The 26,403-nt window shown below is 37.4% G+C and overlaps 1 protein-coding gene across 1 annotated transcript; it reads left to right on the forward strand.

Moving 5' to 3' along the window:
* Positions 1–11,834: 11,834 nt before the first annotated feature.
* On the forward strand, positions 11,835–25,626 carry LOC105924311. The gene is made up of 24 exons (XM_036138344.1): positions 11,835–11,979; positions 12,371–12,529; positions 13,176–13,313; positions 14,065–14,216; positions 14,448–14,551; positions 14,668–14,857; positions 15,561–15,686; positions 15,844–15,987; positions 16,126–16,261; positions 17,279–17,429; positions 18,418–18,554; positions 18,636–18,747; positions 19,075–19,138; positions 19,245–19,448; positions 19,764–19,909; positions 20,424–20,542; positions 21,205–21,326; positions 21,415–21,512; positions 22,532–22,668; positions 22,872–22,996; positions 23,119–23,264; positions 24,820–24,922; positions 25,008–25,144; positions 25,255–25,626. The coding sequence occupies exons 1-24, from the start codon at positions 11,850–11,852 to the stop codon at positions 25,367–25,369; spliced, it is 3,195 nt and encodes a 1,064-aa protein (XP_035994237.1). The 5' UTR covers positions 11,835–11,849; the 3' UTR covers positions 25,370–25,626.
* The last annotated feature ends 777 nt before the right edge of the window (positions 25,627–26,403 follow it).

The raw sequence follows: 26,403 nt of genomic DNA on the forward strand, positions 1-26,403 counted from the left end.
CTAAATTGGTTTAAAATCAAGAAAATAGTCTAATAACAAAAGCTTACACCTGGTCATCATGGGAGAATTCTTTGAGTACAGCCATTTTTATTTGGTTTCAGCTAAATCTATTTTTAAACCAATTTTTGCAATGGTCTATTAAGTATTGCAGCCGAATAAGATGTATGTGAGAACACTTCATGAATTTCAAGACAAAAGTGGTTACAAGATGTGAAGCACTTTTAGTTGACTGCCCTCTCTAGATTTCAATATTGTAAATCTTCTGATAAGATGATCTATTGCCAACCTAATTTGGTTAATTTAGATTATTTTCCAGTCTCAGCAATGTTACCTGCAGATCTGTCACTCGATACTGTTGTGAAAAGTGATGGCAAGCAGCAGACATTATTAGCTAAGTCTTACCAGTTGGCCCAACCTTGCCTGCAACTGCAACCCAGGTGCAAGTGGGGACTCGAGTTAAAGTCGAGTCATTGAGTTTGACTCAAGACTTGAAAGTGTTCAGAGACTTGTGACTTGACTTGGACTTTAACACCAATGACTCGAGACTTGAACTGGACATGAACCTTTACCCAAAATTTAGGATGTAGTTTGTCTATGTTGCAGAGATTCTGTCCATTCTATTAAAAAAATGTGAAATTAAAGGAATCACGGTAGACGGGGAAAACAATATTTATTAGTCAACTAGCTGACGACACAATGTTTTTAAGAAATAAGGATCAAATACCTGTTGCCCTTAAGGTGGTAAAAAGATTATCTCAGGCTTCTGGTTTATTTCTTAATAAGTGTGAACTTATATGGCTGACGTCACTTCCTGTTTGCGGTAAGGCGTATTGTATCACTTCCTGTTTTCACTGCGTGAGCAACGGTTTGTTGCTCCAGATTCTCTCGCTTTTATCTTTAATCTCTTTGCTGTAACATCTGTTTCTAACACATAAGCACTTTTAAAACATTTTCTGTTGCTGCACATCACGCTTGGGAACTCCTCGTGTTTCACGGTTTGCTCTCTTGGCGTGGTAGAAGGGCGCTAGCCTAGCTTTAGCCTAGCCTAGCTTTAGCTCCACAATGGCTTCCTCTCCTACTATTACTTCAGCTTCTCCGTCTCTGACTAAGTCTCCCCTTATCTCCTGCTCTCTGTGTCAGATGTTTAGCTATTCCTCTGCCTCCTTTAGTGATAATGGTACTTGTAATAAATGTAGTGTTTTTGTAGCTTTGGAGGCGAGGGTGTCAGAATTAGAGTCCCGGCTCCGTGCTATGGAAAGACCAGCTGATAGCCGCCCCTCTGCTAGCGCGGAGCCACATAGACCTAGCGTTAGTTCACTTAGTGGTCCTCCAGAAGCACCCGAGCAGCCGGGTAAGCAGGCCGGCTGGGTGACAGTTCGTAGGAAGCATAGCTCTAGATTTCAGCCCCCAGTTCACCACCAACCCGTCTGCGTTTCAAATAAATTTTCCCCACTCAGCGACACACCCGCTGAGAAGCCGATCCTGGTTATTGGGAGCTCAATAGTCAGAAACGTGGCACTAGAGACACCAGGGACCATAGTTAAATGCCTGCCAGGGGCCAGAACGGGCGACATAGAATCTTACCTAAAACTGCTGGCTAAGGATAAGCGTAAATACAGTAAGATTGTTATTCACGCTGGCGGTAATGACACCCGATCACGCCGATCGGAGGTCACTAAAGTTGGTGTTGCTTCGGTGTGTGAGTTTGCTAAAGCAATGTCGGACTCCGTAATTTTCTCTGGTCCCCTGCCTGATTTGACCAGTGATGACATGTTTAGCCGCATGTCATCATTCAACCGCTGGTTGTCTAGGTGGTGTCCTGAAAACGACGTGGGCTACATTGATAACTGGAGAACTTTCTGGGGAAAACCTGGTCTGATCCGGAGAGACGGCATCCATCCTACTTTGGATTGTGCAGCTCTTCTTTCTAGAAATCTGGCCGGATTTATTAGTCCTCCTAAATGCTGACAATCCAGGGTCCAGACCAGGAAGCAGAGCCGTAGTTTAACACACCTCTCTGCAGCTTCTGTACTGTTACCCATCCATTATCCTATTGAGACGGTGTCTTTCCCACGGCCAAAACTTAACAGATCAAAAACTTATCTAAAAGGAACAAATCATAAAAACCTAATAAAAATCAATACGGTTCACCTTGAACCTAAAACTAAAACAATTAAATGTGGTCTATTAAATATAAGGTCTCTCCCTCCAAAGACTTTGTTAGTTAACGAATTGATTTCTGATAAACAGATTGATTTGTTTTGTCTCACAGAAACCTGGCTACAAGAGGACTACGTTAGTATAAATGAGTCAACTCCCTCCAATTATTCAAATTTCCACATTCCCAGATCTGTGGGAAGAGGAGGAGGAGTGGCAACTATCTTTCAGTCTGATTTATTAATTAGTCCCAGGCCAATTAATAACTACAGTTCTTTTGAACATTTAACCCTCAGTTTCCCTCATCCAAGCTGCAAAGCAATAAAACCTCTTCTGTTTGTTGTTTTGTATCGTCCACCAGGCCCTTACACTCAGTTTTTGGATGAGTTGTCAGATTTCTTATCTGATTTGGTGTTAAATACTGATAAGGCTATTATAGTGGGTGATTTTAACATCCATGTTGACACAGAATGTGATAACCTTAGTGTAGCCTTTAAAACTATCCTAGATTCAATTGGTTTTGCTCAAAATGTGCATGAACCGACGCACTCTCGGCTCCATACTTTAGACCTTGTGCTGACATATGGCATTGATTGTGAAGAATTAACAGTATTTCCTCACAACCCTGTCCTATCTGATCATTTTTTAATAACATTTGAGTTTAATCTAACTGAGTTCTCCACCCCCAAAAGAGGGTTCCATTATAGTAGATCTTTATCGGATAATGCTGTATCAAAACTTAAAGAGTCTGTCCCCTTTTTAATATCCTCCGTATTGCAGAAATGCCCTGCAGATAGCAGCAATGTTGTTTCTTCCAATTCACAAATAGATGTCTTTGTAAACGGTATGACTTCGTCATTGCGTTCTGCATTAGACAATGTAGCTCCCTTGAAAAAGAAGGTGATTATTCATAGGAAGCTGGCTCCTTGGTTTAATTCAGAGCTGCGTTCCTTGAAGCACAATGTTAGGAAATTGGAGAGAAAATGGCGCTCTACACACCAAGAGGAATCCTACCTAATCTGGAAGAACAGTCTATTGTTGTATAACAAGACCCTTCGCAGAGCTAGAGCAGCATATTTTTCATCATTAATTGAGGAGAATAAGAATAATCCTAGATTTCTCTTCAGTACAGTTGCCAAACTTACTCAGAGCCACAGCTCTGTTGATCCATCCATTCCCTTAGCTCTTAGCAGTAATGATTTTATGGGATTCTTCATAAATAAAATTGATTCCATTAAAAATAAAATAATTGGCATCCTCCCAAACATGATTACCTCGTCCTCAGTAAGTGAGGCAGCATTGGAGGAATCCTTAGAACCTGCGCAGTGTCTGAACTGTTTAAAAGCAGTAGAGCTTTCTGAGCTATCTAAAATTTTAGCTTCATCTAAACCTTCTACCTGTATGTTAGACCCAATCCCAACCAAGTTGTTTAAGGAGGTATTCCCTCTGATTAGTGGTCCTATTTTAGACATGATTAATGTATCCTTGGTAAATGGATATGTACCACAGGCTTTTAAAGTAGCTGTTATTAAACCTTTACTTAAGAAACCATCTCTTGATCAAGATGAGTTAGTAAATTACAGACCTATATCTAATCTTCTTTTCTTATCTAAAATTCTTGAGAAAGTAGTTGCTAATCAACTATGTGAACATTTACAAAGTAATGACCTACTTGAGGAGTTTCAGTCAGGCTTCAGAGCTCATCATAGCACTGAAACAACTCTGGTGAAGGTCACTAATGATATTCTCATGGCCTCAGATAATGGACTTGTGTCTATACTTGTCCTGTTAGATCTCAGTGCTGCATTTGATACAGTTGATCACAATATTCTCCTACAAAGACTTGAGCATACTGTAGGGATTAAGGGAAAAGCATTAGGCTGGTTTAAATCTTATCTGTCGGACAGATTCCAGTTTGTTCATGTTAATAATAAATCTTCCTCAAACTCTAGGGTCACTAGTGGAGTACCACAGGGTTCAGTCCTTGGACCAATTCTATTTACTATATATATGCTTCCGATTGGCAAAATTATCAGACAGCATGGGATTAATTTCCACTGTTATGCTGATGACACTCAGCTATATTTATCCATAAATCCTGATGAATCCAATCAGTTACTTCGACTGCAGTCATGTCTTGATGACATCAAAAGCTGGATGACTTTAAATTTCCTGCATTTAAATTCTGACAAGACAGAAGTTGTAATCTTTGGGCCAGAGTCTTCAAAAAATAAAGTTCTTAATCAATCCCTTAATCTGGATGGCATTAACTTGGCCTCTGGTAATAAAGTTAAAAATCTTGGTGTTGTTTTCGACCAAGACATGTCATTTAAATCCCATATTAAACAGGTTTCCAGAGTTTCCTTTTTTCACCTCCGGAATATCGCCAAAATTAGAAACATTCTGTCCAGGAGTGATGCTGAAAAACTAGTCCATGCATTTGTTACTTCAAGGCTGGACTATTGTAATTCTTTACTATCAGGAAGTCCACAAAATGCAGTTCGAAGTCTTCAGCTGATTCAAAATGCTGCGGCAAGAGTTCTGATGAAAATCAACAAGAGGGATCATATTTCTCCAATTTTAGCTTCCCTTCATTGGCTTCCTGTTAAATCAAGAATAGAATTTAAAATTCTCCTTCTAACGTATAAAGCCCTTAATAATCAAGCTCCACCATGTATCAGAGCTCTGATTACCCCGTATGTTCCTAACAGAGCACTTCGCTCTCAGACTGCAGGTCTGCTGCTGGTTCCTAGAGTCTCTAAAAGTAGAATGGGAGGCAGATCCTTTAGCTATCAGGCTCCTCTCCTGTGGAACCAACTCCCAGTTTTGGTCCGTGAGGCAGACACCCTATCTATTTTTAAGACTAATGTTAAAACTTTCCTTTTTGACAAAGCTTATAGTTAGAGTGGCTCATACCCTGAGCTATCTCTATAGTTGTGCTGTGATAGGCCTAGGCTGCTGGAGGACATCAGGGTCTAATTTTCTCACTCTACTGATTTCTACTGTTCTTCAGTCTACTGTTCTCCAGTTTTGCATTGTATTACATTGAAATGACTGTCGTCATTTCAGCTTTTAACTTTTTGCTCTCTCTCTTTTTCTTCATAGTAGGTACACCTGGTCTGGCGTTCTGTTAACTGTGACATCATCCAGAGAAGACGGCTCACCCGCTACTACCATCTAATGTAGAACAGATTACTAGATCAATGTGTGCTTCTGTGCTTTTTTGTTTCTCTTGTTGTGTCTCTGTTCTGTCTTCTGTAACCCCAGTCGGTCGAGGCAGATGACCGTTCATACTGAGCCCGGTTCTGCCGGAGGTTTTTCCTTCCCGTTAATGGGTGGTTTTTCTTCCCACTGTCGCTTCATGCTTGCTCAGTATGAGGGATTGCAGCAAAGCCATGTACAATGCAGACGACTCTCCCTGTGGCTCTACGGTTCCCCAGGAGTGAATGCTGCTTGTCGGGACTTTGATGCAATCAACTGGTTTCCTTATATAGGACATTTTTGACCAATCTGTATAATCTGACCCAATCTGTATAATATGATTGAACTTGACTTTGTAAAGTGCCTCGAGATGACATGTTTCATGATTTGGCGCTATATAAATAAAATTGAATTGAATTGAAAAAAATTGAATAGGAATTCATATAGGAGTTCAGAAAATATATAATATCCCAATGAAGAAAGAGGTTCATTAGTTATATGGATATCAAGTAATGAAAAACGTATCCAAAAGCCAATGGAAAAAAAAAACCTCAATAATTGGTTGTAAAAAATCTCTAAACATAATTTTAGTCCACATAATGTCCCAATAGGGACATCAGGGTGATTCTAAGAAGGAGAAAATCGATATTCATTAAAGAATGGACGGAAAAGAAATCTGGTCTTGTGTTCATTTGTTAAATACCAAAGAGTAAATATTAAAAAAATAGCAATTTAATAGTAAATATAGCATAGTCTGTGTGTGGTTAACCCCAGACTTAACCCCAGGGGGTTAAGACTGAGTATTTATCAGAAAGCTTTTTTTTTTTGTTTTGTTTTTTTTTGTTTGTTTTTTTGCAAAGCAGCAGAAATCTGTCTTTTCTTTTTTCGGGAGACACATTCTGTTAAGAACGATGAACTGTTCTGGAATAGGGAAGACTGGCTGACATATTCCTAAATAAATATAGAAATATATACAGATAACTGGCATCCAATTTGTTTACTAAATAATGATTATAAAGATATTTGCTCTGATTTTTGCCAAAAGATTAAAATCTGTTTTGGACCACATAATTGATGAGACTCAATCTGTCTTCATAAGAAACAGACATATCTCCAACAACATCAAATTTATACCTGACTTAATTGATTACTCCTATTTATTTCTTATTTTTAGACTTTTATAAAGCATTTGACACAATTGAACATACATTCATATTTCATGCATTAGATGAATTCAGTTTTGGTTCATACTTTAGCAGTGTTATCAAAGCAACATATACAAATGGAAGCTGCTCAATCAAATTACAGGCTGGGACTTCTAGGCAAGGATGTCCTATATCACCGTATCTCTTTTTTAATTGTGCACGAACTTACTCACTGTTTCAATAAAAGGTAGTCCCTTAAAAGGTATCTCTGTTTTTAAAACATTTGTCTCAAACACCTGTAGCTATTGATTTAATTAATACCTTCTCAGCTGCATCTGGACTCTGTTTAAATAAAATAAAAAGTGAAATGCTTGTGACATTCCGTCTATTTGTAATATAGCTGTAGAAGACTCTATCACTTATTTAGGAATTGTCATTACTAAAGATCAAGAGCTCAGATGCAATATAAATTTTAACATTATTGTTGACAAAAAACCCATAAAAATTAAACCAATGGCTTCAAAGAAATTTGTCTTTGAGAGGTAGAACTATGCTAACTAAAGCTGAGGGAATATCCCATTTTACACACGCTGCCCTATCTCTCCATGTTCACAAAAAGGTCTTAAAAGATATCAACAAGATGTTGTTTAACTTTAGATGAAGGAACAAAATTAATTGTATTTAAAAAACATTAATAATGAAATCATATGATAAAGGTGGTGTTTTAGACGTCCACACCCTTAATAATACATTCAAAATAAGTTAGCTAAAACAATTTATCAAAAATCCATCTTCAATCTGGAATTTTATACCAAAATTGTATTTTCTCCAAATTAGGAGGCCATGAATTTCCTTTTATTTTGCAATTTCCTTTTATTTTGCAATTACAATATTGAAAACCATACCTATCAAACATTCATAAACAGATGCTTCTCTCTTGGTCATTGATTTACAAGCACAGTTTAACCCCACATAGATACTACATATGGAAGAACAAAGAAACAAATAATTATTTTATCCTTATTGGTTTACTCATAACATAATATTGGTTCATCAGTTGTTTAATTTTGATGGCTCCTTAATGACAATTCAATAATTTGTTTTAAAATATGGTATTATAATTCCCTTTAATGAATACAATATTGTTATAAATGCAATCCCAGTAATTATGTTATTTAAAAATGGAGCATAATAGGATCCAATACTATTACCTCATGATCCAACAAAACTAGAAATTGGTAAGATTTGTCTGTCCTCATCATGTAATAGCAATTGTCATATACGTTCATTAGTTCAGAAAGATGGGCTTTCTGTTCCATATGCGGTATCTTATTGGAACGCTTTTATTAATAATCTCCACTGGTAAAAGATTTGGAATTACCAGCTGGTTACATGATAAATAATAAGGTAAAATAAGTATAATTTAAATCAATTCAGAGTTTACCCATCTAAAGTTTTAAGAAACACATAGATAGACTTAACCTGCTGTTTTTGTGAGTGACAACCTGAAAAAAGAAGAAAAGAACAAGATGAGCCAGACCGGAAGTAAGACGCAGGATGTGTAAAGCAGTTCCGGTGGTTTTTTTTTTTTTTTTTTTTTTTTTTTCTGTTTTTTTCAACGTAAAGGAGGGAGGCGGGCCTGTCTAGATGCATGAACCATAGACATATATAAAGAGTAGACACCGCATCGACCGCTCTCGCCTATAGGCGCTGACGAGATTTAGGGGCGCCATCTTGGGGCGGTCGACAACTCCGCTCAGTGTAATGTTTTAACCAGGTGCAGAAGCAATTTTAGTCAACTATAACTCGTTTAATGTTGAACTAATTTTCACATTTGTTTTGCATAAAACTTTAAAACTATAGCTATTATAACAAATGGTCCAATGCGTTTAAATAATCTTAGTGGGGTTAAAAGTAATAGAATATTCTGACATGATGTATGTATGTTTCAAAACACAGCCACGCACACATTTTTTATAATTTTTTTATTGCTATATAAACAAACACATTTGTACATGTACATATGTACATATACTTCCCAAAAAGAACCCGTGATGGGCGAAATCTGTAAAGTAGTAACCTTTATTTATTTTTTTACAATTATTATATACAATGAAATACACTATAGTATATTGAAACCATAGAACAAAACCTTTTTACCGGCCCAAGCATTTGTTTAACAAATGAAAGTACTATATAAACGTTTTTTTATTATTATTTACAAATAAGCTGTAAAATAATAATTTTAATCAATACGAACTGAAGGCTTCAAATTGCGGAGATCAGTGCGGCCCACCGCGACCCGAGTCATTGGATTAGAACGGGAGAAAATGAAAAATTAATATAAAAAAAATACAAAGTACAGTAGGACAAATAGTGACTCGTGTGTATTTCACTGCTCTTTTGACTGAGGCGCTGCATCCGTGACTCCGCTCTGTAGCGTTTTTTTTTCTTCTAAAGCCCGCGGTGCAGGTGAGTTTTTTTTTCGGGAGAAGAACACATTTTTATCGGTAGTTGTCACTATTTTTTCTTCTGGGCAAAAAGATTCTTATAAACCGACACGCCACCTGATGAGAACTGTAATGAACGGCTCGTCAATGCAAATCCGTGAAGCAGCGAGACCGTGAAAGGTGAACCGCAATATAGCGAGGGTTCACTATATATATATATATATATATATATATATATATATATATATATATATATATATATATATATATATATATATATATATATATGATTATTTATGATGATTATGATTATTTATTTTGTTACAAAGTTGTTGTTAGACATTAGTGAATAAACAGCATATATATATATATATATATATATATATATATATATATATATATATATATATATATATATATATATATGCTGTTTATTCACTAATGTCTAACAACAACTTTGTATCTCCTATAGAAAACTTACATTCTGATCAAAAATATAAACAATGTCTTTTCATCTTGCTTGTGAAAGTTATCCCTCGAGCCCTGACATAAATAGTCCCTCGATTTAAACAAAAATGAGCCGCACAGTGCTGAGGCATCATTAGTGTGTCAGCTTGAAACAGCAGGATTAGGTATCAAGTCGACCGCCCCAAGGTGGCGCCCGTAATTCCTGCGCAGCGACAGTCAATGCGGGGTCTACTCTTATATTATGTCTATGGCATGAACGGGTCCAGTTTGCGTCACATTTTGTAATGAAATATCGGAGCTCAGATGGAACGACAGACAGAGTATTCAGTGTGTGCTTTCTACTCAGGTTGATCGTTCTTTCCTGAAACGCATTCTAACCAGAGTTTAAACTCAAGTGCAAATTAAGTGCTTTTCAAACCAAAACGCAAAAGTAAAATAATTAAAAAAAGAAAAGGAAAAAACAAACATCTCAACATTGTTAAAGGAAAGCTCAGCATATATTGTCAACATTATTGTTCACCTTGTGCTGAAGGCTGGCTGTTTCAAATTAGGTCCTCCCATTTCGTTATCTTGTTCATCCTGTTTGGTTTGGCTTCATTAAGTTTCGTTTTCTCGCTCCCTCGGCTTCTGAAAGACGCAGATATAAACACCTGATTTGGACTGGTCCTTAAACGCATTAAGGTATGATTGTCTCTTTTTTTAATCAGTTTATCAATCACTTTCTTCAACGAGTCACCAAGATTCCTTAACATTGCCTATACGTGTATATAACTGTATACACGTACCTGTATATAACTGAATGCACCTTCCCTACTCTGCACCTTCTTGTATGAGCCGATGTGACGAGTGAATTTCTCCATTGTGAGATCAATAAAGACTATCTTATCGTATCTTATCTTATCTTACGTACTCTCTCAAATATGCACACAATAAAACCTAAACCCGAAGGAAGTACGGTTGCAGGTAGTCATGGATTCCTTACAATTAACTTGTGTTTTTGATAAGCCAGATTAGTGCTCCCTATTTTTAAACGCTGTTTTGTAGTCCACTATCCCTCCAATTGTTTTAAAAGTGCTATTGCCAGTTTACGTTATTGCGAGATTTCAGAACAGCTCTTAAAAAGCGCATGACGTACGGATCCTGCAGCTCTAGCCAATTTAGAAACTTGATTTAATATAAAAGCAACACATGAACAAAATAGATCTACAAGCAACATCATAAGCGTGCTCGGTTGCTTTTTGAGGGTATGTATAATTTAAATGGCTTTACCATTTAAACTTTATTTATGGACGTCTCCATTTTAAAGATAATACAATCTGGAAATAGTTCTTTTGTTGCAGGTATCAACGTTACATAGGTCACAGTTCCATACAAGGGTACTGAAGTCACTTTCCTTCTTTCCAAACGAAATACCTTTATTTGTTTACCTGATTTCCCCATCCCCCCCATCCCTCCGCCCCCCCCCCCCCCCCCCCCCAGCGGTTCACCGAGTGGGCGTGGTTTGCGGAGGTGGCAGACTCAAGCAAACCCGATAGAGTTTATTCTCTCAAGTCTTCCTGTCTGTCTTCCTGCAGCTTTAGATGTGTTCCAGTGTGCGTTTTCAGGCCTTGCACAGAGACACAACATTGGTAGATGGATTAGTCTTTTAATTTCTGAACATGATAAATGTTTAGGGGGATTATGCATTTTTTAATAGGTTACAATGTTATCTGGACTGCTACCCAGTACAAGTGCTAACTCACACTTTGAGGTATTTACCATCCATATCAATACTTGAAATGTTTGAGTTATCCTTGACTCACGTTAAAACCTGGTCTTATTTTTATTAGTTCCCATTGCTGGGATAAGAACGGATACATATATTTTTTTAACACTATTCAGTATTCTGTTATCTAAAACATAAGCGATTTCTGAACGCTTAGCATAGAACTATGACAGAATAATTATCTGGAATCAGGGTTTTAAATTGAATCAGTGGTTTGAAAACTGAGACTTTATCTGCAAATTAAAATTCGAAGCTCAATAACAAATCATTGCAATCAATCAATTGGAATGAAATTGTATTCTTAATGAGAGGGCTGGTTTATGCCGATCCATAATCCTTTAAGCATCCATCTAAACACTTGTTCTGAATATGTCATTCGGATCGGGGTAATGTTAACTTACTGGGTGTATGCATAGATGATGGAGCAGTAGCGAAGGGCAACACAGAACTTTGTAGGATGATAACTTCCTTTCACTCTCTTACCCTGTAACTTGGGAATAGTAACAGCATGAGTTGCGGAGCCTGTATCTTCATTACGGAAAGCAATTGCTTTCAAAACTTTGCGCGGGTCCATTCTATCCGCTCAGAGCAGTTAGGACCAACACACCTTTGTGATTCTTGTTTTTTTCCCCATGGAGAGACATTTTCTGTTTTTCTTTAAAGATGGCAGCAATATTTAACTTGCTTCAGCAGTACAGACTGGAGTCCTACTACAACCAGTTTCTGCAAATGGGTGTGAAAGATGAGAGAGATTTCCTTGATGGAGTGACTGATGAGGATTTGTACAGCATAGGTAAGCATAACGCATACAACATACATTTGAACCATTTGCAAATAAGAGTGAAAGTTTTGGAGGTTTATGGGTTGTAGTCTCTTTTTATGTTGAATTAAAAGTTTTAGATGCTGCTGGCATGCAGTTGAGTTGATTAGGGGACATCTGAGAGCTCTCAGTTACCCTGGGCTTTATTTAGGGGAATCACATAAAGGGGTGTTTAAACTGTTTTTTTTTAATAGGGAAAATAAACTATATTTGTTCTATTATTTCACATATAATCACTACTATACGACGGTTAAGATATCATCCTGATGAAATATCATGAAATGTATGGTTGTGATGCTGTATATATGTAAAAAAAAGATTTTGCTTTGTTCCCTAGCTGATATGTTTTCCTTTTGATTCTCAGGTTTAAGCCATGTGGAAAAGAACCGATTTTACACCATGAGAACCTTTATTCAAAAGCTGAGCACTTCACAGCGGCAAACCGTGACACCAGTTCAGAAGTCAAACCCGTTTAGTTTGTGGTACACATATCCTAAATGCCCCGAGAGGAAGCTGATCAAAGGTAGGATAGGATTAGCCTGGCCAGCCAGACTGATTTACATGGAGCATAAATCAGTCTGGTAAGGTTCCAATACCTCCAGCCCAAAACAGACCGGACCAATAACAGCACCAGAGGTGGGACTTTACGATGCGTCACTCTCAGCTGCAGAATTACCCATAATGCAGCAGTGCTGTTCTGCTGCCATAAAAATCAGGATACATATGGAGATTTTTGTTGCCTTGGAAGATTTAGAGTGCATGTGAGTCCACCATGTATCCTCAGATTTTTTTTGACAAAAGCAGCAAAAAATTGTTCACTGGAGAGTTTGCTCGATGGCATGACATGTTTCATGGACAAAATGAAAAAAAAATGATTTTTTATTTTTTTTTTTTTTTTTTTGGACCATAGTTATCCGATTGGTTTTAACTTGATGCCGCTGATCCTGTTGGTCCTTCCTTTGAAATGAAATCAGGCTCTGCCAGCTCCTCACCAGACTGATACGCCGTTTACACAGCGTAAGACAGTCTGGCCGGCCAGGCTGTGATAGGATGGCTTCTTCATTACTTTGAATGCTCTAAATTAAAACTAAATACTAGTCAAAGTCATTATATCTTCAGAAAATTCTAGTCCCTCTCTGAAGTTGAAACCACAAACATCAATGTTTCAGATATTGACCCTTCACAAAACACCGTAGAAGATCTGATGTTGCGGATCTCCTACCTTGAAAAAGTTAGCCACACCAAAGGAGTTTGTATCTATACAGCTGATGGGATGCCCCTGACAGACGACCCCTTCTTCAACACGTGTGAGTACATCTAAATTCTTCATACGGAGAAAGTTTTCTTTGAATGAAGGCTAATTTCCTCTTTTTCATGTTTATCCTGTTCTCCATCTGGCTGTACTGAATAAAGACAGCATTGGCATCCTTGCTTGTTTTTAAGCCCCGAGTGGTAAACTGGTTTTTGGCTACAGAAACTTGAGCTAGAATGTCCTAAATGATCATTGCTTTATCTGAGCCTTTACTGCACATACATATGAATGGTATTTACAGTATCCCACCCTGTCACATAATGCCCTGAGAGGTGTCCAAAGCAGTGCTTAATAGGAATGGTTGCTTTTAATTCTGAAAGTTCCTAATGGTTATAATATTCCAGCAATATTTTTATATGGGAAATATAGCAGAGACACAACTTAATTAATTTGAGGGAATGGTGGCCTAGTGCTTAGAGCAAAGCGTTGGCATTCTGAGAAGGCTACAAGTACCCAGTTTGAACGCCCCAGATTCACCACTATGGATTCCTGAGTAAGACCCTTAACCCCAAATTGCTCCCTGGGCACTTTAAGCTCCACACTACTTGCTAAGGGACGGGTTAAATCCAGAATACAAATTTCATTGGAATATACAATTGCAATGACAAAGATTTTGTTCTTTCTGTTAGAGCACAATGCATTTTAAAAGCTGCTGTCAACATTCCTATTGTATGTTTAAAATGTTCAACATGTGTTTGATTCAAAACTAAGCGTAAAGTTTTATCTATGTAATGCTTATTTTTCAGGGTCTTTAAAGGAAAGACACATCCAAGATGGTGACACGGTCAATGTCATATTTACTCCAAAGCAAAATCTAATACAGACTCCTCAAATGCCAAAACCAACACCCTGTGAAACGTATGGAACGGAAGTCATTCGATGCCACATCATGCTGAAGGTATGGTGCGTTTACTGACTGGTGCGTTTACGGAGGTTTTCCAATCAGGGCCAGTCAAGCTGATGATAAGCCAATTAGTTTTACCACATACAGTAGTTTCTGGCTGCATCTCAAATGACATTTATATCTGTATAGCTTGAATATAATATCTTGTCAATATGACAACATTGCTTCTGAAATGAAAATATGTAGTGCATTTTTGATTTTTGTTTGCATTTTTACTCCATTAAGGGATGTTTTGAAGTTCTTGTGGACCTGGGAAGTGACACAATGACAACCCTGAGACAGAAGCTATCAAATACAAGTGGTGTCCCAGCACATGTCCTTCATCACAGGTAAATCTACACTGATTTGTGTTCCTTCTGTGTTAACCCTGTTAGGGTTGATTATTGTGGGTAGTCCTCAGCACGCTGACACTTGTTTTCTTTGTTGGTGTAAATGTTGTCTTCAGAGGGGATTACTCAATCAGCGACACGCTGCAGAAGTGTGGAATTTCAGAGGGGTCAACCGTTTGTTTCACTTTGTCGTCTTTTTCCGAAGAAACCCCGCATGGCGAGACGTTCTACTTTAACGACGTTGTGCCTTCAGTGTCGCAAACCCTGAAAGGAATCAGTGTATTCTTCTCATCTCTATATATTATTGTAAGAAGTGTTTTTCTCTTGTCCATTCTTCACCAGTCGTATATTGTTCAAATAATCTTTCTGCTATTCTTTGTGGATGTACTATTCACATAAAGCATTATTTTATTAATTTTTTTTATAAGCTATATTTATGTGCAGTTTTGTTCTGTACCACCTCATCTGGGAAATTGGGGTGGACAATAATTCAGTATGAAAATATATTGTGATATAACTTTATTCAATAAACGTTATATGACATTTCCAATATTTGAATATACATTGGTTTATGATCACAGCATTTGTCACTGACTGATGGTCTGAGTTTTATGTAATTTTATGTGTTTTATTTTTTAAAGAAAATATTGGCTGCAATAGACTGGCGATATGTCCAGGGTTTACCCCGCCTCTCGCCCATTAACAGCTGGAGATAGGCACCAGCAAACCCTCCCGACCCAAATAGAGATAAGCATATTGGAAAATGGATGGATGTTATATTGGATGAGTTTTATAAACATGGTAAAATAATTGTTTGCACAGGCAACTGTTGTGGACATTCTTTGCAGTCTTTCTGAGGGTTTTATTTTGTTTATATTGATATCATAATTATATTGTATCAACTGAAATTAAGAAATATTGTGAAGTTTTGGCCATATTGTCAAATCCTACTGTCAAAGCAGCTGTGCTATTCGAGTGTCTTAACAGTTGATTTTTTATTTTTTCTTAGGCTGAACATAACGCCATACCCAGGAAAAACGTGCTTGCTTACTTACGAAAACTGACAGGATGCAACCCGCTTGTCCAGAGTTTGCATCAACTGTGCAGAAAAGAAAGAATGACCAGAAACCAGAAAGTAAGCTGTTTAAGGTGGCTTAAGTCTCTCGTTATAAATTCTGAAAGTATTCTTTGAGAGGAGACATTAGAGCAGACATTAGAAAATGAACTTCTTTTTATCTGAATTAGTGTGTTGTAAGGGTGATTCTTAAGATGTGCCAACTGATCTCCTGCAGATTGCAGTGGTCGAGGGCCTTTACATGCTCTTCAGGGAGCTTTTACCCAAACAAGGAGTACAGCGAGGGGAAAAATCCATCGAGGACCAGGACGTCTTTGAGAACTCCTTGTACTGCTGGGCACATCTCATTACCAAAGCTAAAGTATTGAAGTCCTTACGTTTTACAATTGTGTTTCTGTTTTCAAACTGACAGTCTTTGTCCGTGTGTCTTTCTCATTTTCTGTACATTTTAATTTTGATTTTAGCTGTTATTTATTTAAACATTCTCCCACATTGACAGGATCAGACAACTGAGCATGAAGTCTTTGCTCCCATCACTCTTGTGTCCGAAGATGGGAACCATCTCTGTGAGCCAGTCAGAGTTCCCGGAGTACCGACTGTCTTTGAAAGATCAGACGTTCTCAATAAAATCAAGGGTACCTTTTTAAGCTTAAACCCTTTATAAACAGTTGTTGGGATTATTTGAGCGCTACATGAATTAATTTCTTTTCGCGTTCTGCAGATTTCTAATTCTAGGTTCTTAACCTGCTTCTAGAGTTGTGCTTTATGGTAATGTTCTAACGGCAACAGTGTTGATGCCTATTAACTTGAACATGTTATCTAAATTATTTCCTTTGTGTTGACGCCTTTCCACCAGCTCCCCCTTCCCTCCTGTCTACTCTCTCCACTTTCTTTCCTTAATTTCTTCTTTGCTCCCTTAATTTGTCTTTTTTGTCCCTTCCTACCTCATTTCATCCTTTTGTTATTCCTCCTTTTTTAATTCCTTCCTTTCTTGCTTGACTTTATTTCCATCCTCACTTAATTCTCTGTGTTCCAGTTTCATTACCACTTTCCTTCTTCCATTTGTTGTTTTATTCCTTCCTATTCTACTTGTTGGATCTTTATTCTTTCCTTTTTTGCTTCCTCCTAACTTCATATCTTAAAGTCCACTTCATTAATAACTGCTACATGTTCATACTGAACATTAGATATTTCATGTTTGGCAGTTCTCTGTTCATTTTCAATTTAAATCTGAAAAATCTGCTACTTTTGTAAAAACAATGTGTAGGAACCCTACACAAGGACTTTTCACACCACTGAACAAGTGCTTGTCTGGATACAAGAGTAAAGATATTGGAGATGTTTTTTTATTTTTTATGATGAAGACGTTAAAACTGCTGGTAATGGGCAGCTGCTTCACAGTAAAACTCAGATGTTCTGTATAAACAATCTACAGGAAATGGTTTATAAACATTGTGATGACTAAGAGTATGCAATGGAGAAGGAATATTTTGTAACTTGAGGGAAATGTTTAACACTTAAAATAGATGTTGCCATAAAATGCAACGTACACTGCTCGGTGGAAGAAAAGCAACAACATAAATATTAGTTTCTGAAAGTTGAAATCTCTATTATTATTTGACAGATTTGAAATTGTGCTCTTTTTAAATTAGATGGAGTTAAAATCCCGAACTGCACAGAAGAGCCGCTGCAGGAATGTTCACTGAAGAGAGCGGCTGACATTGAGAAGATCCTTCTCAGCATGCCTCGGTATGTCAGGACATATCCTCTCTGGATTCATCAGGACAAGGTGTCCGGTCTCAAGTATGTATCCTCAAACTCATCTTTCTCTTAACGGGATTGTACCATCATCTTTTTGTTGTTTTAAATGGAACTGTGGGTTGTAGATATTTCACAATAGATGTGCTTCCAAAGACTTGCTCTGCTTTTTGTCAAGCTGAATAAATAGTCTTTTGTAGTTTAATATCAAAAAGCCCTAAGATTTGGCAGCTGTTGATACTTGAATAGTCAGTCCTTACTCCAAAATAGTGAAACTAATGTTTTGAAGCATTTATTGAAATGTTCCCCCTTTGGAGCAAAATACAAAGAAATGCTGGTTAACTCAAACTTGTGCGTGGCAATATTGAAATTCACATTTACTTTTCTTTTTTCTTTTTCCTATGTGTCCAGTCTGGCAGTGTAGCACTCAAAATTGCTTTCTTAGTGTCAAAGAGAGCCCAATAGATTTACTTTCACAAGTGGACCATTACTGCTTTCGCTAATAGACACATGACAGAAAGGTAAAAGGGAAAGAAAGGAAGTGAGAAAGGTGAGGCAAAACGTCAAAAGGGAGAGAAGATGACAAAAATTAAGTAGTAGAAAAAGAGAATACAAGATAAAAAAAATGCACATTTTTAAAACAGCCACACACCCAACATTCACAAAATCTTGTAAATGAAGCTACTGTGCCTGGTCTGCATACCTTGATTTTTTGAGTAATTCATATTTTAACACCACATGTTTTAACACTAGGCCTTATTTAGATTATACTGGCAGCTTATTGAGCTTTTATACACAATCTATTTCAAGGAAGTGTAGTTGCAATCTTCTTGACTACAAGTAAAATATGAATTACACAGTGCAATCTTGTGTCATAACTTTACATTGCTAACCAACTACTGTAGGCAGTACCCAAACTAGACACCTCATTGTGAAATGTAAAGAAGTTTTTTTATCATTAAAGGTTATATGATTACAGAGAAGGGCACAGGAAAGGCTTTTGAAACACTTAACTAAGCGCTCTGGATTCCAGCTTCAAGGTCAATATTGAATGGACGTTTGGAAGCATGGTGGAAGAACTCAAATCCTTCCCTTGTCTCAATGTGACGCCGCCTCTACAGCTGAAGGATCTGGGGGCATCACAGAGCTCCCTCGTTATGTTGAGTGAAGGTACTCTTTTTTTTTTTTTTAAGAAATCTCTTTAAAGAACTATTGACACATTTTTAATGTCGTTTTGTTGTTGTTAATCAGACAACCTTGGGATTTCCCAGTGTAAGAACAAAGGATTCCTAAATACGATCATGGTTCACGATTGTCTTGATGGAAAAGTAAAAATGGTGGATCTGAATGTTTTGGCAGCCAAGTGAGTCCCTCCTATGACACACATGACACACACACACACACACAATTAAAACGGTCAACTCTTGAGATTTGTATCTCTTATTTCTTTAAATAAAGGTAAAATAAAATGTGTATGTATGTATGTGTGAATGTATATAAAGGTGGAAGAAAAAAATAACCCTAGGATTTTTGAACAACCACAAAAACAATCTTTTTATTGCATGTGAAGAGAGCAGACATTTTTTTTTACATTCTCTCTTGTCTTGGTTGAGTTTATAAACTGCCACAGCTGACAGTCGTGTGATGTCATTTGAAAGTGTTTTTTTGTTGTTGTTTTTATCTAATGTAGGACTGGCGACCACAGAGATGATGGAACATTTATTACAAGCAGGATGCCAAAAGAAGCAATAATGGTAAAATGAGAAAATCCAGTTAGTTTTTTAAATCGTAAAATAATAATTAAACCAGCATTAGCAGTCCAAACATGAATGAACTAATCATCAGAGTCATTGTGATCAGGTCCTGATGGACACCAGTTCCTCCATGGAAGAGGAGTGCTATGAAAATGCAGAAATTAAGAAAATCAACGCTGTGAAGGAGCTCTTTGACAACTTCGCCACCAGGAGCATGGCCTACGACTTCCACCATGTCATTGGTCTTGTGAAGTTTGATTCCTTTGTGAAGACCCTCCATACATTTACTGAGAGTCTGGAAGTGTTCAAGGTACACACTTGGTTACATCATTAATCCGTTATACATTTCTTGTTTCATATATAATTATGAAAGCAGTAGTTGGTCTCAAAGACAGTTTATACCAGTTTCTTCAGTTGAACATCCCAATCTTTTTATAGACCACATAGTCTAATGCAAACATATGTCACTTGCACATCAAGATGTGTAAGCTTAGACTGAAAAAAGGCTTGCTCGTTCAAAACTGCATATTGAAAGTTACGGTTAACAAAAGTCAGTTTTTAATCCCCTCAGTAGTTTCTACATGAGAGGACTTGCAGTGATGGTCTTCCTCTTCCACGTTCTTAGGAACATTTGCGTGACTTGAAGGCAAATGGATGTACTCTTCTGTACGACGCACTACGACGAGGAACCCGTGAGCTTAATAAAGTCAAGGAGAGATTCCCAGATTGTAGACTTCGCATCATATGCCTCACTGATGGAAACGACTCAGGGTAAAATCTTCTACTGCTTCAATTTAATCTTGACATTGTGGCATGCAATTTTGAAAAAAAAATTCTAACTGCATCAGTTGATCAGGATAAATTTATAAACTTGAAGAATCTTAAAGGGGTCTAGTATTATGACTATAAAAAGAAAACATATATTCATCTTTAAATAAAACAACGTTAGCCAGATACTCAAGGTGCGCCTCAGAGAAGGAAAAAAAACAACATAATTAGATCAATAAAACGGATCCCTGTACACATACAGGGATCCGAACAATGTAATAAAAATGTAATTCTAGCATTTAGAAAATAATTTTGACAACACCAACTGACATTGAAATAAATTTGGTCTGATTTAGTCAGTGAGAGGGTAAATGGCTTTTTAAATATACATTCTATATAAATATCTAGTTTAACTGTGGTTTAAACAAATTGGTTGTCCTCCATTTGTCTATAAGGATGCAACAAAATTTGCTTCTTTTTTTTTTTTTTATTGGAATAATCCTTTTTTCCCCCTTAGATCCCAGACGGAGCCGGTAGCTGTGACAGTGAAGCTACTCGAATCAGACATAATTGTTGATTCAATCCTCCTTGGAAATGTTGAGAACAACATGCTGCATGGGATCAGCAATGCAACAGGTTTTTTTCATTTATTGAATCTAGTTGTCAGTTTAATTTCTGTGAGGCAAAACAGAAATTAAACTGACAACTACACTGTCAAATACACTGTGGTCTTATTTATTTTTACTGAGCCCTTCGTCTCCTTCCCATAAACTTCTTATAACTCTCAGCCATTTTTAAAGTATACAGTAGCTATGTTTACATGAACAACATTTCACGATTGCATTAAAATGTATTCAGATTAAATAATCGGATTGTACCATTTATATGGGTACACAATCAATGATTGTGATCATAATGTGTGTATAGGCACAGAATATAACCACTCTGACATGCACAGTTATCAAATTCCCCTAAAAAAACGTGAAGGCATCTGAAAATTAATTACTGCTTTTTTCCAGATGTTGCTTTTTTTTCCAGATGACCAGACTATTTTGGATAGCTTCTGTTCATTAATGAATGAAATTCTCATTTGGCCACTTTTTGTATTTACTAAGGTTATTAAAATACAGTTTACTATTAAAATTAGGTGATTGATCAGAAAATGTGACACAAAAAGCAAAAAAACTGAATTAAACACATAGCATAGCACTTGAATACTGGCTAAAACATCCTATAATTTAATTTGCAACTCTTTTCCCACATTAGAAAACCCTATTTTGAAACTTTCTTTTCTCCAGGTGGTTGTTGTTTCAAGCCAAAGTCTACCAAAGAGAGCCTAAAGCTCTTTGAAATCGAGACGGTCCTGTCTTTGGAGCAAAGGAAACCCAAAAACAAACTCGATGTCTCTTCCGTCTCTGAGGTCCGTCATGACTTCTGTTGCGATGCATTTTGCTTTGATGAATGAATCGCTCTGGCTTCATGATATATATTATTTATCTGCTTTATAGTCCAGATTAATGGAGCTGTTTGCTGCTCATAAGTACGATGAATACCCAGAGACGTTCTTGCCCACTCAGATAAATGGCAGAGTGACCCTGACCGAAAGGTAGGAGACGGCATCACTTTTCTAGAGATCGATAAACTAACAATTGCAAGTTTATTTGTGATGACATTTCAAAGTGGTTTACATGATGGAAACATACGGCAAGAGAACAAAGAGCATTGTGATGGATGAATAAAAGAAAAAAAAGGAAAGATTTACTACAGCAGTGATTCTCTAACAGTGGGGGCGCGCCCCGGGAGGGGCAGCCTTGGCTGTTTTTTTTGTTTTTTTGTTTTTTTTTGTTTGTTTTTGGTCCAGACACTAAATTCTGCTAAATGGGACAACAGCTACATCTGCTGTTCAGTCTGTACCTGCATTCTGTAGCATGACAGTAGCAGGGGATTCTAGATTATCCTCAGAGCAGCTTCTTACCAGCTGTCTGTGTACAGAGAATAAACTTCTAAAATAGTATAAAACTTAATGCAACTTTATTTTTTCTTTACTGTCAATGGCATATTTTTTTTCAGCTAATTTATTTTAGGTCTCTATTTTATTGATGACGAAGTTCATGGCTAGCTAAAAGTGACATGCCGTCTTTCCAGAGAGAGAACGTGTTGTGTCCGCAGGCTGTGAACATTGTTGTATTTTAATCTTTGTGTTAACGGCAGGGATGTGTCTGGCTAAAAACCTTTTATATTTATAATTTATCAAATGTGACATTGTTGAAAAATTGCGATTTATTAGAAACTGTTGTAGAAAACATTTTAATTGCTATAAAATGTATAAAGGATCCTGAGCAATCTTCAGAGCAATGGCTTACATGCATTAAGAAAAATAGAAGTAAAATTATTGATCCATTTTTGGGATGGGGTCCCCCATAACGTTTTCATTCTTGAAAGGGGGATACATCAGTAAACTTGACTTTTGATAACCACTGGACCACTGACTGAAATTAATATTTCAGGTAATATCTTAAACAGCTAATATCTTAAAAAGCTTTCAGCTTTAAACTTATGGGTTAATAACCTGGATTTCAAAACAAAACAAAGGGTTTCATCATTTGTTTTCTCTTTCATAATTAGTGCCCTCAAAAAGAAAATTAGTGAGTCAAAGGATGGACGATTCATGGAGAAGGAAAAACGGATCCTAGAGGAACTCAAGAGTCTGCATTGTGACCCACATCCCTTCTTTAGAGTCTTTCCATCAGAATCTGATTTCAGTAAGTTAAGATTTGTTTTAATTTTTTTTTTTTAAAGTCTCTACTTTTTCCTTTTTGTTTTGTGGCCAATGGTTGTGGCAGTTTCTGAAATTAAATGGGAAATTTTGTTTCAAAGACTCTTTCATCATGTAAACTTTTGCATAATACGTATGTTCTGAAATACATTTTATTAAAGCACCGTTAAGAGTCTGTCATCTTTTCAGCATTCTGGAGGATTCTCATGCAGGGCCCTCCAGACACGCCGTACGAGACCGGCGTGTTCGAGCTGTACTGTCAGTTTGGACCCGACTACCCAGTGAAGCCTCCAGTCCTTCGTTTTGTCACACACGTATCCTATTAAAAGACAAAGAAAGCAAAATATGAGGATTTAAAAAAAAAAAAAAAGTTTTGTAGCCAAATATATGTACATTGTGTAATTTTGCAGTTGGAATTTCTTAACAGGATAAACAGGTGTATCACTGCAACGTCAACAGTGTGGGTCGGATCTGCCACAACATATTCGACCGCAACTACAATGCACACATCACAATGAAGGAGATTTTTGATGCTGTGTATGGTCTGCTCATCGTCCCCGAGCCTGATGATCCTCTGGACAGGTGAGAAACGTGGATAAAAATAGTTACGCTTTCACACGCTCCTTCATCCGCTTACTACATGTTGACCTGTTAATGATGCCTTCAAGACATGTAGTAAGAAATGAAATTTGGACTTTAATTTTCTACGACAGACACTGAGTTTTGGCTGTATAAGTGGACCAAAACAAATAATGCTCCTGCTGGGGTCACAAGGGGTGCTGGTGCCTATCTCCAGCTGTCAATGGGCGAGAAGCGGGGTTCACCCTGGACAGGTCGCCAGTCTATCGCAGGCGGCTCTCTTCATAAATTGAAAACAAAGCCAGTGATGTTTCACACATGTGAGCTTGCAAAAATCATGACAGCGTTGCATAACCAAAGTAGGAGAGTAGTGGAGCTCAACAGGGCCAATCTGGAGAGTTGCATATTTGAGTGTCAGGAAACTCCTAAAAGGTTCAATCAGGGATCTCAAGTTTTAGGTGTGTCCCTCAGCATAAAGTTAAGTTCTCCAGGCTCCTGCTAATTACCTAATCATCTCAATCTGGGATGTTGAAGCAGAGACGCATCTAAAAGCTGCAGTACATTGGCCCTGGGAGACGGGAGTTCAAGATTCCCGGGTTGAACGCGTGTTGTGGACAACGTTCTGATTTTGTTCTGTTTTCAAGCACAGCTGCTGCTAAAGAAGCTGCACTTCCAGTGGAAGTCCAGTGGCCTGCTCTGTCTCGGCACACAACACTGAAACTCATCCAGTGTGTGTGTTTACGCCAAAAAAAAAAACACACTATAAAATACACACTATACCGAGGTGGTCTGTGTGTCCTTGTCTTAAATTCCTCGACCAGCGTGCCACACAGATCCTGTGTGATCACTGAATCATACACTCAAGCTGCAGCGAAGGATCGCACAAGTTGGATTACACAATACTGTGGCTAAGCTTGGCAAGTCAGGAACGTAACATCCAAACTTGAAGTATTTTTATTAAAGATATATATATTATATATATACTATACTATATATTACTTTAAACCATCCATTTAACATGTGAAAAATGCTTTTGTGACAAAAGTTCTAGCTAATAGACAATGGGAGGATCCCCACATGACTTTAACCTTTCCAGTCATTTGCCATCAGTTCTCCTGGGTTTTTGGTGTTTTTTTTGTTTGTTTGTTTTTTTATGACCTCTTGAGTGAGTCACACTTGGACTAATTCTGGTTAGCAAACTGATGATGATAATTTTCACTTTTCCGTGTTTTCTACGTGTGTATGACGGCTCTCATTAGGGAAGATGGGAATCACATTTTTATTTATTTTTTAGCTTTAGTAATGGCTCTATCCTATCCACACTGGTAGATGCCAATGATGCTACAGTCCTACCTGAATTTCTTTAGATATGGACATGTGTTGCTTTTTTTAGACATGTTTTTGCCTACTTCATCCTGTCAGGTTTGATTCTAATCATTGATTTTACATGTCAGTAATCAGGCAGTGTGACTAGTGAAATTGAACAGTTGAACAATTCTTTTAAGGTATCTTAAAACAATACTTTATATTTCATTAGTACATTAAATTTCTTTTGAAGCATTTTGGCCGAAGAATTCTTGACGAGCCGTGAGATGTACGAACTAGAAGCCAAGAAGCACACGGAGCAACATGCTGGGAAGTCTCTGGATGAAATGGAGAAGGTGGATCAGTAGAACTATTTAGAGTCGCTGGTATAATGGCTGTATGGATACATGTAACACATTTATGTATATTTTCTTCCCCTAGACAATAATAGATCCTGTGCCACAGTTTGTACCTCAGCACCTGCTCTGTCCCCTCACCAAGACGGTTTTTGTTGATCCGGTAAAAACAGTTTATGGCACCGTGTATGAGCGCAAAGCCATCGAGGAGCACCTCAAGCAGTAAGCTACTGCGTCTGTTGAGCTTGTCGATCTACTAAGTGAAATATGAAGCTGAAGAGAGTTATAGCTAACCATTATGCTTAAATGGTGACACTGTGCCTTCCTTTCAGACACAAATACGATCCGCTGGCTGGCCCAGGAAACGAACTTCAAATGAGTGACCTCATGTCAGACTGGAACATGAAGAAAATGGTGATCGATTATCGATCCCGACAAATTCAGTGAATCCGCTACAGAACAGCCTTCGTTCACAACGTCCGGCGTGACCCTTGGGATCAGTGCGAAAAAACATCGGATGCATGCTTGTTGATTTAGACTAACATGTTTTGTTATTGTCTTGTTAATATAGTTTGTTCATATCGGTGGTGGTACTAATCTGTTACTAACCAATTAAGTTAGTTTTTAAAGCCTGTGTTAGATTTTATTTTGTCATTTAGAGATTTTGTTGAAAACAAATTGAGCGTTTTTTTTTTTTTTTTTTTTTTTTTTTTTTTTTTTAAAGATTCAATTCTCATTTACCATTGTCTTGGTTTTTACATTGTAGTAAAAACTAAGTATGGAAATTAAGAGGTGTGTGTTTTTTTCCAGCAGCATATCGGTCTAACATATTTGCCGCAGTTATGTTGTTTAAAAGCCTTTTGGGGAAACCAAAGTTAAAGCATTTGTCTTGCATGATGACAGAATAAAGAATATGGATGCTCAGTTCTGGTGCTTCTGGTGGTTTTTGGTTTTCCTAATTCATGAGTCATGAGATTTTGGATGAAATAAACAAATTGTATGTTGGGGGGGGGTGCTCTAAATTGGTTTAAAATCAAGAAAAAAAGTAGTCTAATAACAAAAGCTTACACCTGGTCATCATGGGAGAATTCTTTGAGTACAGCCATTTTAATTTGGTTTCAGCTAAATCTATTTTTAAACCAATTTTTGCAATGGTCTATTAAGTATTGCAGCCGAATAAGATGTATGTGAGAACACTTCATGAATTTCAAGACAAAAGTGGTTACAAGTAAGATGTGAAGCACTTTTAGTTGACTGCCCTCTCTAGATTTCAATATTGTAAATCTTCTGATAAGATGATCTATTGCCAACCTAATTTGGTTAATTTAGATTATTTTCCAGTCTCAGCAATGTTACCTGCAGATCTGTCACTCGATACTGTTGTGAAAAGTGATGGCAAGCAGCAGACATTATTAGCTAAATCCTACTAGTTGGCCCAACCTTGCCTGCAACTGCAACCCAGGTGCAAGTGGGGACTCGAG

The sequence above is a fragment of the Fundulus heteroclitus genome, chromosome 6 (assembly GCF_011125445.2).
Source record: "Fundulus heteroclitus isolate FHET01 chromosome 6, MU-UCD_Fhet_4.1, whole genome shotgun sequence".
NCBI lineage: Eukaryota > Metazoa > Chordata > Actinopteri > Cyprinodontiformes > Fundulidae > Fundulus > Fundulus heteroclitus.